General features: G+C 39.8%; 1 protein-coding gene across 3 annotated transcripts; it reads left to right on the top strand.

Annotated features, from left to right (window-relative positions):
* Positions 1-3,699: 3,699 nt before the first annotated feature.
* Positions 3,700-19,481, top strand: slc35a3b (solute carrier family 35 member A3b). 3 transcript variants are annotated; one of them, XM_017703349.1, is made up of 10 exons: positions 3,700-3,989; positions 4,087-4,170; positions 5,715-5,830; positions 7,435-7,660; positions 8,501-8,655; positions 9,631-9,753; positions 11,791-11,965; positions 14,937-15,055; positions 17,973-18,106; positions 19,160-19,481. In XM_017703349.1, the coding sequence occupies exons 3-10, from the start codon at positions 5,810-5,812 to the stop codon at positions 19,248-19,250; spliced, it is 1,044 nt and encodes a 347-aa protein (XP_017558838.1). In that variant the 5' UTR covers positions 3,700-3,989; positions 4,087-4,170; positions 5,715-5,809; the 3' UTR covers positions 19,251-19,481. The 3 variants fall into 3 exon arrangements, with proteins under 3 accessions (XP_017558838.1, XP_017558840.1, XP_017558839.1); XM_017703351.1 differs by lacking the exon at positions 4,087-4,170 and having other exon boundaries at positions 3,976-3,989; XM_017703350.1 differs by lacking the exons at positions 3,700-3,989; positions 4,087-4,170 and adding an exon at positions 5,206-5,327.
* Positions 19,482-19,972: the final 491 nt, after the last annotated feature.

Here is a 19,972-nt window from a genome sequence, read left to right as displayed (position 1 = left end):
CTTATGTGCACAAAGAAGGCAGATAGGTAATGTCTTTAAATCATCACTACAACAGAGAGAGTTTCTCATATGAGAAACGGAGCAAGATATACGGATAAGATAAGATAAGATAAGATAAGATAAGATAAGATAAGATAAGATAAGATAAGATAGACTTTTATTGTCCCACTGGGGGAAATTTGGGGGAAATACACAGTAAGCAGACAAACATGTGCTTCATACAAAATACAAAATATAAGATATACTATAGAAATAAATCAATAAACAAGGCGTCTGTTAGCAGAAAAATATAAAAAATAAAAGTAGAATTAAGAAACTGTACAAATGTACAGTTTACACATGCAGTTGTATGGATATTGCACATTTCTGAGCAGGTAATGACTGGATATCACACAGAACTTCCGTATGTATTGCACTTGTACCATCTATCAGCAGCAGATACTGCACATTAATTAGAGGTAGGATAAGATATAGCTCAGCTTGGATCTCTATCACTGGCTGAAAGGGTAAAAACTTGTCATTTTGTGCTGAATAAAGATAAAATCACTGCTTTTCTCATAACTGTCTTCCACAAGAGGTAAAGGTTACAATAATCCCAGCTAATCTATGTTTATTAGCCCACAGCTCAGTGGCTAGGCTAGCAGTCAGGCCTGGTCAAGCACCGCAGGGATTCCCAATGGTTGTATAATGGATTTTGTGGCGTACATGCTGATTGTTCATGTGGAATTCCAAAGGGATTCCAATGTAATGACTGTAGCTACAAACTGCTACATAATATGACAAATAAGATATTAAATGCTACCCAGTTAGCAAAATTGGTCTGGCTCACTTGTGGGCCACATCCTTGGTTTGTTCTGGCCCAGTATACAGCTGGGTCCTTGGCCCAGATCTGGCCCACACAGTGTAAAGTGAGTAGAACTAAAGGTTATGACCGAAATCTGGTCCCAATCTGGCCCAACTACACTGTTGGTTCACAATATACATACCCGAATTGTCCCACAAATCAAATGGTATGAAACTGTCCAGGATCTGGCCCTGTTCTGGCCTGCATGCCTAACATCTACCAGGTAGTCAACCAACACTCACACGAGAAAGCCAGAATCGGCCCAAAACCGTCTGCTATCTGGGTTGTTTTAGGCTTGAGTGCCTGTTGTGTTCAAGTCATGAGTTCTTATCAACATTTCTGGATTGTCTGATCCTGAACAACAGCAAACCATAGTAAAGGAAAACTAGAATAACTGGACCTGTTGGTTAAACCAGCCTAAGTGGCCTACTGCTTTGTTTTAGCCTTCGTCAGTTCAGCTTTCCAGAGGATCTGAATGAAAAGAGTGTTTTCTTTTTCCAGCCAACATATTTCTGACGTGTCCCACACTGAATGAGTCAGTTTGTTGGAACTCGCTAAAGTTACGAAACTAAAGTGTCTTGTAAGAGGCCTCTGTAAATAGCAATGGAATAATGATCTAATAGTTTATTAATTATAGGAAATATATTTTTGTTGCTTAAATTGTTGCATTTAAAAGTCAAAGGCATCAAGTTAGGAATTTTCCAGACCACATCATAAGCCTTCACGTATTAACGTCACACTCACAGGTTAAAATGAAGGTCCAGCTCGATGTTTAGGCCTCAAACACAATACCAGCAATATACTAATGGAGTATCTGGACAAGCCTCCTGCATTATACCAATAAGAGTCCTTGGGCAAGACTCCTAACACTACCTTCGTCTACCTGTATAAAATGATCAAATCGATCAAAATTATAAGTTGTTTGGATAAGAGCAAATGCTGTAGATGTTATATAATGTTCTTCTGCGTGTGGTGTGCAATTGCACATTTTCACCAGAGAGGTCTCCAAATCCCCAAATCTTACATAGTGCAGCTTTACCCAATTTAAACCAGTTTGCTTCCGTTGTTTAAGAACAGCTTTGTCTGCCGTTGTTTCCAGGTTTGAAAAGGGGGAAAGGTGTCAGATTGCAATGTCTTCCAAGCAAGTTCTGCTGCTGAAGTTGACATTTATGTACACTTGATCCCTCACCTCTCCGAGGACACATCCAGTAATGGAACGGGGGCTGAAGTTATCATCAGGGGTTCCTCTGAGGAGAAATGGTGGGGCCAAGTGGACAAGGCTGGTAGTGAAACAGGCAGTGTGTGTCCCTGGTAAGACTACGTGGCAGATGGACCCAACAGAGCAGACCCTGTTTGGGGGGATCTCAGCTCAGACTACTGAGACACAGACACAGTGTGAAAGAGAACACTGGTTTATCTTACAGTGCTGGAATCTTGTGCTCCTCGTACAACTGACATCTTAAATCCTGAAGGCAACCTAAGTCAGTGCCTCGTCCAGGGCAGCTTGCCAAAACAGCCCACTCCGCCCTCGACTTCATCCAACGTGCCTGTGGGTGTTTGGCAAACAGGACGCTGAGTGACGGCTCCGCCCAACACTGTGTGTATCTGTTCGCGGGTTTGTGCCCGCTACCATTCAGAAGTTTGAGATCACCGTTTTCAAAAACATTAAACCAATTTTTCATGCAGAAAATTGTGTAAAAGTTAAGAACCGTTAAAAAAAAAACTGCAAAACTTTCAAGAAGAAAGTTCTAACCAGATGAATTTGGATAAAATTAGTATCCAAAATTAGGGGCATATAACATGAACATTCAGAATGTGCTCAAAATAAAATTAATATACAGAGTAAAGTTCTAATTAAGTCAGTACACAGAAAGATGTTCTAATAAACAGCCAGAATAAAATGAGAATAAAATTCCGGTTCAGATATGACAAGAAAATGAATGTCCAGAAACATGTTTTTACAAGACAGTATAAAGAATGAAATTCAAATGCAATTAATACCCAGAATGAAGCTGAAATTAAACCAATGTATGGGACCAGAATGGAGCTCTAACATGCAGAAAAATATTGAATACAATTGATATTGTGAAGGAATATCCAGAATGATTCATATCCAGAATGAAGTTACAATGAAATTAACATCTAGAGTGAATAAAGTTAATCCCAGGACAGACAACTCAGACAAGAAATTGCTTTGAACTGATGAATCCAGTGTATTATTGATCATTTATTAACTTATTATTCTTTAATAAAGTGAAATATTCAACATGAAAACACCTTTTGTAATATATACAGTGTATACATTACTATTGAACAGAATCACAGTTATAAATATGACGATACCAAACGTCTGGACTTCTGAAAGTCAGTGTCAGAGCGGCTGCCCGGCATGATGTCCATGTGGCAGGGCGAGTGTGGGTGGAGAGAAGGGAACACCTCCTTAGCTGGCTCTGGCCTGTGAGTCTGCACCCTGCACACAGAGAGAGGGATTGTTTGGCCTTCTCTCTCCCCCATCCGCAAAAAAAGAGCGAAGCAGCAAACTGACCTGCCAGCATAAGGCAGTCACTGTGCGTTCTGATTCCACTCTTTCCGTCCACTTCAGGCCCGCCTGGACTGAACCCACCGCCCCCCCCCCCACGCCCTACCATTTCTACTAGAATTACCCTCAATTCCAAATCCAGCATATAACCTTTACAGCTCCATTTGGATGTGATATAGGCGGCTGAAACGCCAGGGCTTTTTGTCCGGCCTCCTTAAGGTGTGCCTTTCAGTCAGAGCAAACGTCAACGTGTAGTGGTATGTCAACATTAAACAGGCATTGGAGGCATTGCTTCAGACCAGACGGGCGACTGCAGAACCACAGCGTATTCTACTCCATGCAGATAGTGTGCTTAAGTGGGTGTGGCTGAGGTGCAGCGTTGACAGTAGTTTGAAGAGAAGGTTGGTCAGGAGCTCCTACCGGCATGAGAAGAGAAGGAGCTGAATAAGTGAAGTGTATGCAGAGGAGGTGCTGGACCTTTGGACCTTTTGACTCTCCAGCTCTTACCTTCAAGGGAGGAGACGGAGCTGGATAGGTGAAGGGAATTTTGGACATTTGGATGTTTTTGACTGAGTGATGATGAGGATGATGATGGCAGTCCCCTTGGTGAGTAGTGAATCTTCATCCTTTTGGGCCTTTGCCTTGGTTGGGTTCTTATATCATTCTCACTCTATGTCTCCTTAGACTTTTCTGTCTTTTTCAGAGTTTTGAGAGTCTGTGTACGCCAGTCAGTCGGATGTGAAATGCGGTCTGTCTAGTTATTCAGGTTCGGCCACAACGCGGTGAAGTATGTGGAATTTTGTTCCTTTTATTTTTTCTAAGATGTAAAAAACTTGGGGAAATGTTCTGAGAGCGCTGCGTCTGTAGCCCTGTAATTAAGCAGCAATTAGCATCCTTACTGTCAATGGACTTCTGAAGCCATGCTTCATTCTGTAATCACTGTCAGTGCTGGACAAAGTAAACAAATTATGTACTTGAGTTAAAGTAGAGACACCCAAGGTAAAATATCACTCCAGTAAAAGTAGAAGTTCCTCCCTTTAGACCTCCACTTGAGTAAAAGTACTAAAGTATTTACCTTCAAATGTACTTAAGTATAAAGTAAAAGTACTAAAAGAGTAATTCTGGCTCTGATGTCCTGTTATCATTTTTATAACCAGACTGGCTTCATGAACTCATTTCAGGTGAAAGTCCTCCAGCGTCTCTCTTGGTAAACCAGTCTTTTAATAGAACGTCATTAATTAGTGACGCTGACGTCTATTAAAATGATCAGAAGCACAAAACACTGAAGGTAAACAGTTTCCATCAGGGAGAACCGAGTGGCTCTGAAATCACTTTTTACACACAAGCAAAGTTTCAGTTTCAGATTTATTTACAACTTAGTTCCAAGTTTAAGTTGAATAAAAACTGGCTTTAAACTCAGGATCACAGATGAGCTCCTTTACTATGTTGATCTGTAGGCGTCTGTTCATAAACATAAACCAGCCCAAACTCATTTACTATAAAATGAAATGGTGTTTGTAGAAATTCAGAAAAAAGCCGCGTCAGTCTCGACTGCATATGTGGACATATTTCTATACTGAATATGAATATAGTTGATATGAAATATGAAATATGAATATAGTTGAACTACCAACAAGCTACTGCAAAATAAATTTTAACGAATGCATTATATTTGTTACAGGTCAGTAGTCCGACCACAAACCCCTGTCATTTCCATTTCAGGAAGCTGGCAACAGTGTCTGAACATTTTTGGAAATGGGGTTGCATTTTCATATTCATTACCTATGGAGGAAGCAGACTTGTACAACAGTAACCTTTTGTACAAGTGTTAAACAGTCTGAGTCAGGTTGAACTGCTGATGTTTTAAAAGAGAATAGGGCCGAAGACATACACCAGAGGCACGCCACAAAGTCAAGGGGATATTCTTCTACAGAAATATGACAGGTTGAAGGTTCTTTGCTTTTGGTTCTGATATCGTACTGGCTGTTCAGCACATTGCTTTTCTTAACCATCCCGATGTGTGTGAGTGAATGTATGCTAGCGCACAGGGCTTTTTCCTTTCATTAACTACAGTGAAACCTAATGATGAGACTAAATTTCTATAGTCTGTATAAGCATAAAAAAATCTGTTGGTTTGTAAACCCATGGCAACAAGTCTCAACCCTGATACAAGGATGTGTTGCCTGTCACTCCAACCTAATTGCAAGATTCTGATTCGTTTCCTGTGCTTGTTTGAAGTACTCAGGACTGAATTCACTCCACTGTAAATAAATAAGAAAAATGGTTCCCAGATTATTCATAATGTCAATAATGACTCTGTTTTGTCTTCAGGGCAGTTTATAGTTCTCAGTGGAATGCTGTGATCTGCAACTTGAACAGGAGAGATTCAGAATTGCTCTTGAAGAAAGGACACCAGGCCGTCAGTCATGCTGAGTGGACGGGAGCAGGTAGGCCTTTCATGCTTTTATCAAAAGAGGTATTTTAGGGCTCCCGGGTGGCGCAACCATCTAAGTGTTGGTCGTGTCATCAGGAGATTGCGAGTTCGATCCCTGGTGATGCTACAGTCGTCCGTAGCCGGGAGTCCGAGAAAGCACGATTGGCCTCGCTCTCTCTGGGTGGGCAGGATGGCCCCCCTTCTCCCCCCACATCACTCAGTGCAGGCGTCTGTTAACTGACGTAACAGATCTGCCGGGTGGCGCTTCCTCCGAGCGCGTTCGGCTGTCCCGTGATGTTGCGAGAGCTGTAGTTCAAAAAGATGCGGTGGCTGGTTTCACAGGTCTCGGAGGAAGCCTGTGCTGCCTTCACCCACCTAGCACTGATGGCATCATGTGATTGGGCGAGTCCTAACTAGACGATTAAATTTGAGAGAAAATCGGGTAAAAATAAAAAAGTATTTTATTCTGGATGTAGAAAAAGAGTAACTATGGTCTTATAGTTTTTATTTAGGCCTGTGGTTATACTGGCCTTTCTTTTGTCTGCTTAATGTAATCAAGGCCAGAAACGTCATAGCTTTTAGTGCAAAATGTAATAAAACCCAGTAACCTGTCTAATAATGTAACATGCAGTGGGTAGCGCTGCCGCCTTGCAGCAAGAAGAAGCTGGGTTCAGTTCCCCAGCCGGGCAACCAGGGTCCTTTCTGTGTGGAGTTTACATGTTCTCCCCGTGTCTGAGTCCAAAAGTCCAAAGACATGGAGTCAGGCCAATCGGTGATGTTAAAATGATCTTACCTGCCTTCTGCCCAGTGAGCACTGGAATAGGCTCCAGCCACCCCCGTGACCCGGGTGGATATGCAGGTTAGACAGCATGTGTAACATCCTACTATATTACTGGGAATTTGTTACATTTTCAGGTTCATGACTATATGTAATGCCTTATTACAGTATTGACAAGAACAGAAGGTATCACTGCCGGCCTTCTGGTTGTTTTCCAGTCAGATTTGATTTTTTCTGTCCGAATTTCTGTTGATTTTAATAAGACTTTACTACTTTATCTGGACTAGGCAAGTGGTAAGCAGAGCCAGTCTTGCGAGAAGTTTTAGAAGTTTAGGCTCTTTCTGAAGCAACAATGAATGAGAATTTGCCTCATTGCTGCTCCCCTCATTCCAGGTTGAGTTGATACCCATGTACAGCACAAAAGCACCGTAGGAGACTATTGGTAACTGATCTTAAAAGTGTCACATCATCCATTTAGAGAACAAATCAGAGCAAAAATGATCAACTTGAAATGCAATGCATTTCCAATACTGTAATGAGGCACTGCATACGGTCATTACAAGTGTCATTACATTATCAGTTATTGACCAACTTCAGCGCACTTTTCTCTGCCAGGCGAAGAAAAAAGCCTGTCTCCGTGAAAAAACCTCCATACAGCGTAAGGGATACTTTATCAAGTACAGAATTTTTATTATGTGGCCCATATCCTACATTCTTCCTGTTTTGTTTTCCCCCTCTGAGGTCTGCTATCGACATTCATGTGGTTTTCTGTACTAACAACTGTTATTTACTTCTGTACTAACTAACTATATACTGTCTGACCCCCCTCTCACCTTCAGATCAGTGCTACTGAAGTGCCTGGCATGTCCAGACCGTCAGCATCCGCCAAGCTGAAGTATGTGTCTCTGGGGGTGTTGGTGCTGCAGACCACCTCTCTGGTGCTGACCATGCGCTACTCTCGGACGCTGCCGACCGAGGGGCCGAGGTATCTGGCCTCTTCAGCTGTGGTGTGCGCCGAAGTCGTCAAAATCATCACCTGCACCGTGCTGGTCTTCAAAGATGGCAGTGAGTCGCAGTGGCAACTAGGACCATAGGGGCCTCAGTACAAAACAATGGGGCCATCATGAAAAAAACATGGGAGTCCAATAGCAGAAATAATGATACGAGGAGTCCAATAGTCACGTGTTTTCAAAATTTATGCAGAATGAAATGGTTGAGATGCCATTCAGAGTGGTTTGGTGTGAAACGCTCTGTTCTAGAGAAACTTGCTGATTCAGAACTGTTCACAGTGGTGGTGATAGGAACCAGACGTCCACCTCTAAAAGCTCCCTCACGGAACATTATTAGATGAAATGGTTGTGAAAACGCTGCCTGATGCCTGAGACTGTTTGCCAACTGTTTTACAGTTTTTTTGGTTTGTTTGTTTTTTCCATTCATGGTACACATAAGGTGTGGTGAGGCCAAATAGACCCCAAAGAAGACTTATTTTTTTTAGACTCATGACTGTTTTATCAGCAGACTCACATAGGTTCACTGGTGGTTTTGGACAGTGAATAAAATGTCCTGTCATCACTGTAATGGCATCTTTACGATGAACCATTTCACATCAAATCACTCTGAATCTCGACACAACACTTATGCAGAATTTATGAAAAACTGGAATTCCACTGTAAAGGGACTCTCGGACTACAGGGCCCAGTATGATTGGACGATTGAACACATTTTACAATTAAGCATGAAACAGTTCTATATAGAGCTCATGGTTCTCAATAGAACTGTTCCCTTTACTAAAGAACCCTTGAAGAACCATCTTTTAGGAGTAGAACTCTGCAAATACTTCCTTAGTTTTTTTCTTTGATTGTCTAATTAAAAACTACTGCCTGTCACTTCCCGTGTGCTCTTCAGGTTTCAGCGTACAGGCCCTGAATCTGGTCCTTAGGGAGGAGATCATAAACAAGCCCTGGGAGACCTTGAAGCTGGCCATCCCGGCAGGCATCTACACCCTGCAGAACAATGTGCTCTACGTGGCTCTCTCCAACCTGGACGCTGCAACCTACCAGGTAAATGAGGCCTAAAATAGTAAGTTTCTCACTGCTTATTGGTAAAATATGCTATATAGACAAAAGTATTGGGACAATAACTATTGGGTTCGGGTGTTTCAGCCACACCCACTTCTAACAGGTGGATAAAATTAAGCACATAGCTTTGCAGTCTTGTTTGACAAACGCTGGCATTAGAATGGGTCGTACTGATGATTCGGTTATTTTTCATGTGTCGGTCATCCTCTAGTCCGTCATTAATGGTTAGTTTTTGACGGTCCAGCTAACCAGTGTTAAATGGGGTAGAGGTTGGCTCCCAAAGTCGCCAGTGAGTGTATATACAAGCTATGTGTTTCTAATAAAGTGGCCAGTTAGTGGAAGTACAAGACGGGTGTTTCTAATAAAGTGGCCAGTTAGTGGAAGTACAAGACGGGTGTTTCTAATAAAGTGGCCAGTTATTGGAAGTACAAGACGGGTGTTTCTAATAAAGTGGCCAGTTAGTGGAAGTACAAGGTGGGTGTTTCTAATAAAGTGGCCAGTGAACAGAAGTACAAAGTGGGTGTTTCTAATAAAGTGGCCAGTTAGTGGAAGTACAAGACGGGTGTTTCTAATAAAGTGGCCAGTTATTGGAAGTACAAGACGGGTGTTTCTAATAAAGTGGCCAGTTAGTGGAAGTACAAGGTGGGTGTTTCTAATAAAGTGGCCAGTGAACAGAAGTACAAAGTGGGTGTTTCTAATAAAGTGGCCAGTTAGTGGAAGTACAAGGTGGGTGTTTCTAATAAAGTGGCCAGTTAGTGGAAGTACAAGGTGGGTGTTTCTAATAAAGTGGCCAGTTAGTGGAAGTACAAGGTGGGTGTTTCTAATAAAGTGGCCAGTGAGTGGAAGTACAAAGTGGGTGTTTCTGATAAAGTGGCCAGTGAGTGGAAGTACAAAGTGGGTGTTTTCTGATAAAGTCACGGTTTTAAACTTTGTCCAACTTTTTTTTGCCTTTCTCAGGTCACGTATCAGCTGAAGATTCTCACCACCGCTCTTTTCTCCGTATCTATGCTCAGCAAGAAACTTGGTGTCTACCAGTGGCTGTCTTTACTCGTACTAATGATGGGCGTAGCATTCGTACAGGTAATACCAGCTCCTAACAATATGGGCTCACCCATCTTTCTGACAAAGGGCTGCAGGTTTTCATTCCAACCAAGCAGAAGCATCTCATATAACTCCAACTGTGTTGCTGTGGTATCAGAAAAGGTCCTGACAGGTGAACCCTAGTATCCCCAGTAACATGAAAGATCAATTTGGATCACAGTAGTTCTGCATATGATAGGGGTTTATCTAAAGTTGATCATCCAAGCCTAAAATGGGACTCATATTTACAAATTTATATGCCATTCAAGTTCAGCTTCGTGAGGCCTGTATGAACATAACAATACATAAGCCCTTTCATAGGTGTAGTGCAAGGGTCAGCAACCCAATGTTAAGAGCCATTGTGACCCTTTTCAACAGAAATCAAACCACCTTGGGAGTCACAACCCTTCTTTTATTGCAGTAACGCTTTACCATCTTGGCTGTAAATACATCTCAGTACATGCTGATGTACTAGTATAGGCGAAAAAATATAATGCAAACAAAAATCCAGGCTTACTTTGCTCTGCTTAAACTTTAGCTCAGCTATAGCCGCTTTTCCCGCATCTCCAGCAGGAAAGTTTTCCTCGGAAGTGGAGCAGTTTCTTGTAAACTGTCTCTTAATTTTCGACTTCTTATGAGGCTGAAGTCACTTCTCATTCGCCAGCTTCTTGTACAAATTTTCTCGGTCCACCTTAAATAATGCCTGAGCAGCCAGAATGTAATTGCTGCACCATTTAAGGTGGAACGGGAAAATTCAAACAAGACACTGGCAAATGAGAAACTGACTTCAGTTTCATGACTTTTTAGTGTTTGTCAGTTTGCCAGCTGGAGTGATTATGAATGGAAATGAGCGCATTGTTTGTTCATCTCCATTTATTCTTGTCTTTGCTGTTTCGTAGCTACTAGCTGGGCGAGACTATTGTCTGTGTTGCTATGGTGACCAGCTGTCTGCGCTGATCTTCAGGGTTAAAGGGTGAATCAGCAGTTCTACATTATCTCCAGCGTATTTTATTATTACCTACTGATCTGATTCAGCTGTGGAGCCATAGCAGGGCAGTAAAAGAGCCGTGTGGCTCCGGAGCCACATGTTACTGACCCCTGGTGTAGTGGATGACAAGAGTTAGCAGGAAAACACTGAAATGTTTAGAAGAGAGATACTCCAGGACTAGAGCAGCAATGAAACCTCATGCTACACATGCTACAGTCTTAAAAGTTAAGGTGCTCAAAAGTTTTTTTGGAGAGATGAGCCACTTTTGGGTTCCTTGAACAACTTTTTAATGGATGATTCTTTAACATCTTTTGCAGGCCCCCTTGAGCTTCTAGGAAAATGGAAATTGACTCAGATTTACAAACAAAATATTAGTCATCATAACTGAGTTATCAGATGAAGTAGGACACTGTTGTCTCTGTGTGTGAAGTGTTGTGACTCTGTGTTGAGCTGCTAGCGAGCAATGAGGGTCGAAATAACCTATAAACACACAAACAAACCTACAGCACACGCTATTGCCACAATAAAAGAAAATAGTGTTCAAAAAACAATAAAACCTGCCCTGCGACGGACTGGCGACCTGTCCAGGGTGTGTTCTGCCTTTCGCCCGATGGCAGCTGGGATGGACTCCAGCACCCCCCAGTCCCCCCCACAACCTGACCCAGAAGGAGAAGCAGCTTAGAAGATGTATGTAAACAATAAAACCACTTTCAGAAGTGTTAACTTGCTTCTTCGTCTATGAAGACAAAAATCCAATTGGCTTTGATTTATAAACAATACACATTTCCAATTAATGTTGCTGACCTGTTGAGATGCTCAACTGAGGGACAACCAACACTGGCGGAAACAGCACTTATGGCTACTGTGAGAAGAACTGTTTTTGTAGATGAGATGTACAAGCACGAAAAACCTTTTTAAAGTGTAAAGAACCTTCACATAATGTAAAGAACCACACGTCCAAGAACCTTTTTATAACAGTGTAACTTTGAAAGCCTTTTTGAAAAGCTTCTGATCTCACCACTGCTTGTTCCTGTGCCCTAAACCAACAGTGGCCTTCAGATTCTGCGGCAGGACCTGAGACACAGGAGCTGTCCACAGGCTCTCAGTTTGTCGGACTGCTGGCCGTGGTGGTGGCCTGCTTCTCCAGCGGATTTGCCGGCGTTTACTTCGAGAAGATCCTCAAGCAGACCAAGCAGAGCGTCTGGATCCGTAACATTCAGCTGGGTAAGCATTGCTTATTGCCTTTGACTGTTTGCAGGCCTGCTTTGTCTTTTCTTTTTTTTTTGCTCACCACTTGAGCTAATATTCACATTTCTTTGCTCCGAAGGAATAAAATCAATATTTCTAACGTGATGATTAAAAAGAGCATCATTAATAAAAGGTATATACATAGGATGTTGGAAAGTATACATAAAAGAGCAAAGCCCCTGAGACTTTGGCCCAGTCCCACTTCTTATTTTAACCCTTACCCCTTGTTTGAGTGTCACCTTCACCGTCACCAAGTTCAGCTCCTCACTGCTGGGCTTTAGTTACATTTAGGGATCATACGCCTTCAAAGAGGGGGCAATTATTTATTATCACCCCCCCTTATTCTTCAGTGATATGAAGCTGAAGTCAGATACTCTCCAGCTTCTTGTTCGAATGTTCCCGTTCCACCTTCAATCAAGCAGCAGTAACATTCTGGCACTTCAGGTGTCAAAACTGCTGAACTATTTAAGGTGGAACGGAAAATTTAGCCAGCTTGCTACCAAGACGTTAGCATAGTACTGGCAATTTTTTGTGCTTGTTGTGAAGAAAAGGACCATAATACACTGAAACAACATTAAACCAAGATAAAACAGTGGTTATTGTAATTTTTTAACAGAGAAAAATTCTCACATTTTTTGGGTTTCTTTGATCTCTTGTTCAGCCGTCTTGCCATTTTTCTTTTTCTCTCATAATTCTCTGTTTGGAGTCTTTGAAAAAGCTCTGTTTGGCGGGTCATGTAGCCCTAACACTTCACCCCACCCCTCTCAACAATGATCAGAACACCCTACTCCTAGACATGAACGCACAAAACGGAGGGCTAAGGGCTGAGTGGTAGGGGCGAGGGGTGAAATGGGACTGGGCCTTTGTCTGTGTGTTGGAAAATACCTGAACTTTTCTAAGCAGCAGAGGCCTCCAAGTGAGCCCTTTATACCTTAAACCTTAAGGCCAGTGTATAAACATGTATTTGATACTAATAAAGGAGTTGTCGGGTGCCAAAGATGCGGCTTCCCTTTTTAATGAGTAGATATGAAAGAGACAGCTTGACCTTTTTTAATGGGTCGAATTTAATGGGGTCTAATAAGTGATGAACCTTTGGTTTACTGATGAGCAAAACAGGCTATGACACTTCAAGAGCAAGAGAGGGGATTGCATCATCTCTGAAAGGTGTATAAAAACATGGAACTCTGTACATTGTCTTCGCATTTGGGTCCAGAGCCTGATGCCCAGGCTGAAGCACTTCGCCTGCAATAAAAACTCAAGCCTGTTTCTCCAGCTGAGCCCAGCGTCTGAAGTCTTCTTTGAAAACGTGAGATAGAATACTCGCTCGACCAAGTGATACATAAGACTTTTAGATAAAGTCATTTGTTTAGCAAATAGTCCAGCTTGGGTGACTGGTGTCACTTTATGTCACGACAGCTCCTATAGTTCAACAAAAGGACAAATGCTGGACAAACCATTGGTCAGGAGTTACAAGACCATTTCCAAAAAAGTTGGACGCTGTGCAAATTGTAAATAAAAATAAAATGCAATGATTTGCAAATCATTTAGACCCTATATTTTATTGTAAATAGTACAAAGACCACACATCAAGTGTTAAAACTGAGAAATTTTGTTGTTTTTTGAAAAATGTATTCCCATTTTGAATTTGATGCCGAAAACATGTTCCAAAAAAGCTGGGACGGGGGCAACAAAGAGCTGGTAAAACTTGTGTAATGCTAAAAAAAAAATATAAGTTGATTGACAACAGGTCAGTAACATAACTGGGTATAAAAAAGCATCTCAGAGAGGCGGAGTCTTCCAGAAGTAAAGATGAGGAGGGGTTCACCACTCTGTGAAAGACTGCACGATCAAATAGAGCAACAATTTGAGAATAATATTTCTCAACATAAAATAGCAAAGAATGTATGCTTTTCATCGTCTATACATCGACATAATATCATTAAAAGATTCAGAGAATCTGGAGAAATATCTGCATGTAAGGGACGAGGCCGAAAAACCAGTATTTACTGGCTGTGATCTTTGGGCCCTCAGGCGGCACTGCATTAAAACAGACATAATTCTATAGTGGAAATCATTGCATGAGCTCAAAAACACTGCTGAAAAACATTGTCTGTGAACACAGTTAATTCACAAATACAAGATAAAACTCTAAAATGCAAAGATAAAACTGTACATGAACAGGATCCAGAAATGCTGCCACCTTCTCTGGGCCCGAGCTCATTTAAAATGGACTGTGGGGAAGTGGAAAAGTGTCCTGTGGTCTGACAAATCAACATTTCAAATTCTTTTTGGAAATCGTGGACACTGTGTCCTCCAGGCTAAAGACCGCTGAGCTTGTTATCAGTGCACAGTTCAAAAGCCAGTATTCATGATAGTTTAGGGGCACATTAGTGCACATGGCATGGATGACGTGTGCATCTGTGAAGGCACCATTAATGCTGAACGATATATACATATTTTGGCAACATATGCTGCCATCCAGATGACGTCTTTTTCAGGGAAAGCCTTGATTATTTCAGCAAGACAATGTCAGACCACATTCAGCAGCATGGTTCCAAATTAAAAGACTCCGGGTAATAAACTGACCTGCCTGCAGTACAAAACTATCAAAAGAATCATCAAAAGAACAATGTGACAAAGGAGACAAATTCTATGTTAAGAAAAAGTGAGAAAACATTTCACTTTCAGAACTACAGCTGTGTCTCCTCTGTTCTCAAACACTTACATAGTGTTGTTAAAAGAAGAGGTGATGAAACGCAGTAGTAAACAGGCCCCCGTCCCAACTTTTTTGGAACATGTTGTTGGCATCAAACTCAAAATGGGCAGATTTTTCAAAAAACAATAAGATTTCTCAGTTTTAACATTTGATATGTTGTCTCTGTGGTATTTCCCAACTTTTTTGGAAATGCGGTTGTAGTTTGAAGTCTCTGTTTGCTTCTCCGTGCAGGTTTGTTTGGGCTGATTTTCGGATTGGCTGGGATGTTAGCGTATGATGGCAAAAAGGTCCTAGAGGATGGAATGTTCCAGGGCTACAACAGCGTGAGCTGGGCTGTGGTGCTTCTACAGGTATAACATCTCAGTCATTTTTTGCTTCACATTTTGTGACCAGGATCCCCTTAAAGATCATCAGGAAGCCCTTTCACCTGCGATTCTTTCTTTTTGTTGCTGGCAGCAGTACATCAACATTTTGATTTAATATCTAATAGATAATGACTTATTCCCTTAAAACTTTGACTTAATATGTCAAAATAATGACTTATTTTCTCAATTAGCTTAACTTTTCATAATTACTTACATTTGTCACATTTTGACTTAGTATCTCATAATAATGACTTAATATCTCATAACAGCTCATAATAACCTATTTTGTTAAAATGTGATTTTTATCTCAAAAGAATGACTTTTGACTTAGTATCTTAAAATAATTTACTTTCTTAATATTTTGATGTAATATTTCAAAATAATGGCATATAAATATTGATTTATATTCTTAAACATTTTCCCCTAAGTGTCTCATACTAATTACTTACTTTTCCTCAAAATTTTGACCTAGTATCTTAAAATAGACACCCCTGATATTTATATTGTCAAACACTTTTCCCTTAGCATTTCTTAATTTCTTAATAATTTTTAGTTGCTCTTATTAATGACTTTTTTTCCTCAGTTTTGATTTGGTATGTTGAAATTATTTTATCAAAATCTCGACTCATTATAATAAGATTTACTTAATTAGAATTAACTTAACTACTTTATTAATAATTTATGACAATTGTTAAAAAGATGGAGATATCAGGTTTTGCTGTATTTTTTTAAAAGTACTTTTTTCTGAACAAAATGAATACAAAGGCAAGAACTTCGCTGTTTGCATTCGTCATAGAAACACATTTAATGCATTTAAGCATAACTTAGATCAAAACATCTAACCTCATTTCCAGTGGTGGACAGTAACTGAGTAACTGAGTAAATGTAATTGGTTTCTGTACTTTAGTATTTTTGGTGTATCTGTACTGAAGTTTCTCCGTTACTGGGCGACTTTTTCCTTTCACTCCACTACATTTCAGAGTCTAATATCCGACTTTTTCCTCCTACATTTTGAGAAATCTGTCGTTCCTTTTGGTTTCTGTGTGTATAAAAACGTAACATGTCAAAACGAGAGAAGCGCAAAGCCAGAGCACCAATCAGGGCCCAGCGGTCACTTTGTTTAGAGCTGGTTTTGACCTGTTGGTCATACCGACCCAGTGCAGCACGCGGTTCAACGTCAGCGCAGCAGCGTAAAACTTTGGGAGAGTCTGTTCAACATAAATGATGAACTAACCTAACTTTGTGTAAATAGAGCTCAATATAGAAATATGTCCACATATGCAGTCGAGACTGACGCGGCTTTTTTCTGAATTTCTACAAACACCATTTCATTTTATAGTAAATGAGTTTGGGCTGGTTTATGTTTATGAACAGACGCCTACAGATCAACATAGTAAAGGAGCTCATCTGTGATCCTGAGTTTAAAGCCAGTTTTTATTCAACTTAAACTTGGAACTAAGTTGTAAATAAATCTGAAACTGAAACTTTGCTTGTGTGTAAAAAGTGATTTCAGAGCCACTCGGTTCTCCCTGATGGAAACTGTTTACCTTCAGTGTTTTGTGCTTCTGATCATTTTAATAGACGTCAGCGTCACTAATTGATGACGTTCTATTAAAAGACTGGTTTACCAAGAGAGACGCTGGAGGACTTTCACCTGAAATGAGTTCATGAAGCCAGTCTGGTTATAAAAATGATAACAGGACATCAGAGCCAGAATTACTCTTTTAGTACTTTTACTTTATACTTAAGTACATTTGAAGGTAAATACTTCAGTACTTTTACTCAAGTGGAGGTCTAAAGGGAGGAACTTCTACTTTTACTGGAGTAAAGCTTTACCTTGGGTGTCTCTTCTTTAACTCAGGTACATAATTTGTTTACTTCGTCCACCACTGCTCATTTCCCAAAAAGTTGGGATGCTGTGCAAAAACAGAATGCAATGGTGTGCAAATCATTCAAACCTTGTATTTAATTGAAAATACTACAAACACAACATACCAAATGGTGAAAAAGAGAAAATTTGTTGTTTTTTTGAAAAATATATTCCCATTTTGAATTTGATGCCAACAACATGTTTCAAAAAAGTTTTAACAGGGGCAAGAAAAGGCTGTAAAGTTGTGTAATGCTAAAAAACAGCTGGTGCAAACACTTGCAACCAATTAAATTAACTGGCAACAGATCAGTAACATGACAAGGAATAAAAGAGCATCTCAGAGAGGCAGACCCTTAGAAGTAAAGATGAGGAGGGGTTCACCACTCTGTGAAAGACTGCACATGGCATGGGTGACTTGAATGCTGAATGTTGTATGCATGTTTTGGCAACATATGCTGCCATCCAGATGACGTCTTTTTCAGGAAAGGCCTTGAGTACATTCTGCATGTATTACAACAGCATTGCTTTGCATTAAAAAAGTCCGGGTGCTAAACTGACCTGCCTGCAGTCCAGACCTGTCACCCACTGAAACATCTGGTGCATAATAAAATGAAAAATATGACAAAGGAGACCCCTTAAGCAGCTGAAATCCTGTATCAAGCAAGAATGGGAAAATATTTCACTTTCTAAACTGCAGCATTGTCTACTCAGTTCCCCAACGCTTACAGAGTGCTGTTAAAAGAAGAGGTGATGAAACACAGCGGTAAACACGCCCCCGTTCCAACTTTTTTGGAACATGTTGCTGGCATCAAATTCAAAATGGACATATATTTTTCAAAAAACAAAATTTCTCTGTTTCAACATTTGATAAGCTGTCTTTGTACTATTTTCAATTAAACCTAGCGTTTTGCACCGCATCTGTTTTTTTGGAAATGAGGTTATATTTAAGATTAGGATACATTTAGTAAGGTGTGTCTGAGGTTTTGATAGGTGTTTAACTTTGTTGTTCTCTTTCTTACTTTGGAATTTTAGGCTTTGGGTGGGCTGGTTGTGGCAGCTGTCATTAAATACGCTGACAACATCCTGAAAGGCTTCGCCACGTCGCTGTCCATCATTCTGTCCACTTTCATCTCTTACTTCTGGTTGAATGACTTTGATCCTACCAGGTACTTCCTGCAAATGATTTACTGAAACAAGCTGGCATTCAGAAGCTTTAACCTGTCATATTAATGATGTTTATTACTTCATACAGAATCTTAATACACATTATCATATACAGTTTAATGTTATGAAATGTTATGAACTGGACACCATACATTTTTAGATGTTTTATTTCATATGTCAGGTAGTTTGGGTACCACAAAAAGTTATAAAAATGATAATAAAATAATAAACTGCAACTATATTGTGGTATTTTTAACTGCCTTGAGATTTAATTATCAATTTTATAATGCAGAGATATACATTTTATTAACACTTCATCTTGGATATTAATTATTTTATTTTTTTCCTATATTTTATTATATCCTACTATATTTACCATATTATACGCTATATTTCATTATATCCTTATATCTTAATTTATTAGAATTTTATACTGGATATTATGTTCATTGAAACTTCATTCTAGATATTCATTTCATTAGAACATTTTATTAAAGCTTTATTATAAATCTACATTTTATTAGAGCTTCTTATTATAATATATTAGAATATTTTACTTGAATTTCCTAGTGGATGTTAATTTTATTAAAACTTCATTCTGGATATACATTTTATTATCACTTTCTTATACATACACATTATTAGAACTTCATTTATAATATTAATTTTATTAGAATATGCTGAATATTGTATTATAAATTGATTGCTGATTTTATTAGTATTTTTTTCTAGATACTTTGTTCTAATAACATTTTTTGTATTAATTTTGTTAGTAATTAATTACAGATTTTTATTATAGACCTTCATTCTAAAATATAATTTTATTTTTGTATTAATTGTGTTAGAAAATCATTTTGGACATACATTTTTTTAGCACTTCATTCTAGATGTTTTTTTTTTTTTTTTAGAAATTCTTTCTGGATACAGAACATCATTCTGAAAAAAAATAATTTTTCTCTAGATATTATTTTTAATAGAAATGTTTTCTTGGTATAAATTTTATTGTAAATGATTTGAAGACAAGCCTCTCCTAAAAGTGTGTTTTTCTGCTGCAGGCTGTTCTTCCTGGGGGCAGTGATGGTCATCGCAGCCACTTTTCTCTACGGCTATGAAAGGAAACCTGTGGTCAGCCCCAGTAAAGTATAAAGGGTGGCCGATGACAACATAGTGGAGCAGCTGCGGAGCCGTCGCCTGAGCTTCAGAGTCCTTGACCAGAGCAGGACAACACAGCGAAGAGAATGGGCAGTGAGCAGGATGTGAAGAACTGTTACAGCCAAAGAACCAAAGACAGCATGAAGAGCCAACTCAGTCAAAGTGGAGCTTCGTCTGTAAAGACGTTCTCACTTACGGTTTACATTAAATGTTCAAGGAAGAGCATTTTCAGTGTTATGATTCTGTTTAAACAATATTTGCCAGATTCACTCTCTGGCCAATTTATCAGAAACCCCTCCCTCTTAGCACCACCTTGCTGGTGTACAGTTAGAGCCCACCCTTTCTTTATTTAATATCCCAGCCATTAAGTATGAATAATTAATGGATAGTTAAGTTATTCATTTTCCAGCTGGGAGTATTAAACAGACAATTGTGGAAAAAAAATTAATAAAAATGTTTAGAAGATGTTAAAAGCTACAGAGAAAATGGGCCTCCTAACAACCACCTGGATGAGCTGGTAGACACCAAAACTGCCCATCAGGTAAACAGCACTGAAAGCTTTGATCTCTGAGAGAGAGGAGAAGATCAAGCTGCTTCAGATCTGAAAACATCCACAGGTGTTTCTGTTCATCCTCCCACTGTGAGAAGACCCCTCAGCGCTGTGGGTCTGAAAGGATGTGTAGCTGAAGAAGAACCTCACTGAGAAAAGGAGACGG

The sequence above is a fragment of the Pygocentrus nattereri genome, chromosome 2, assembly GCF_015220715.1.
Source record: "Pygocentrus nattereri isolate fPygNat1 chromosome 2, fPygNat1.pri, whole genome shotgun sequence".
NCBI lineage: Eukaryota > Metazoa > Chordata > Actinopteri > Characiformes > Serrasalmidae > Pygocentrus > Pygocentrus nattereri.
Note: the sequence above shows the minus strand (reverse complement) of the source record. Positions and strands in the feature narration are given on the sequence as shown.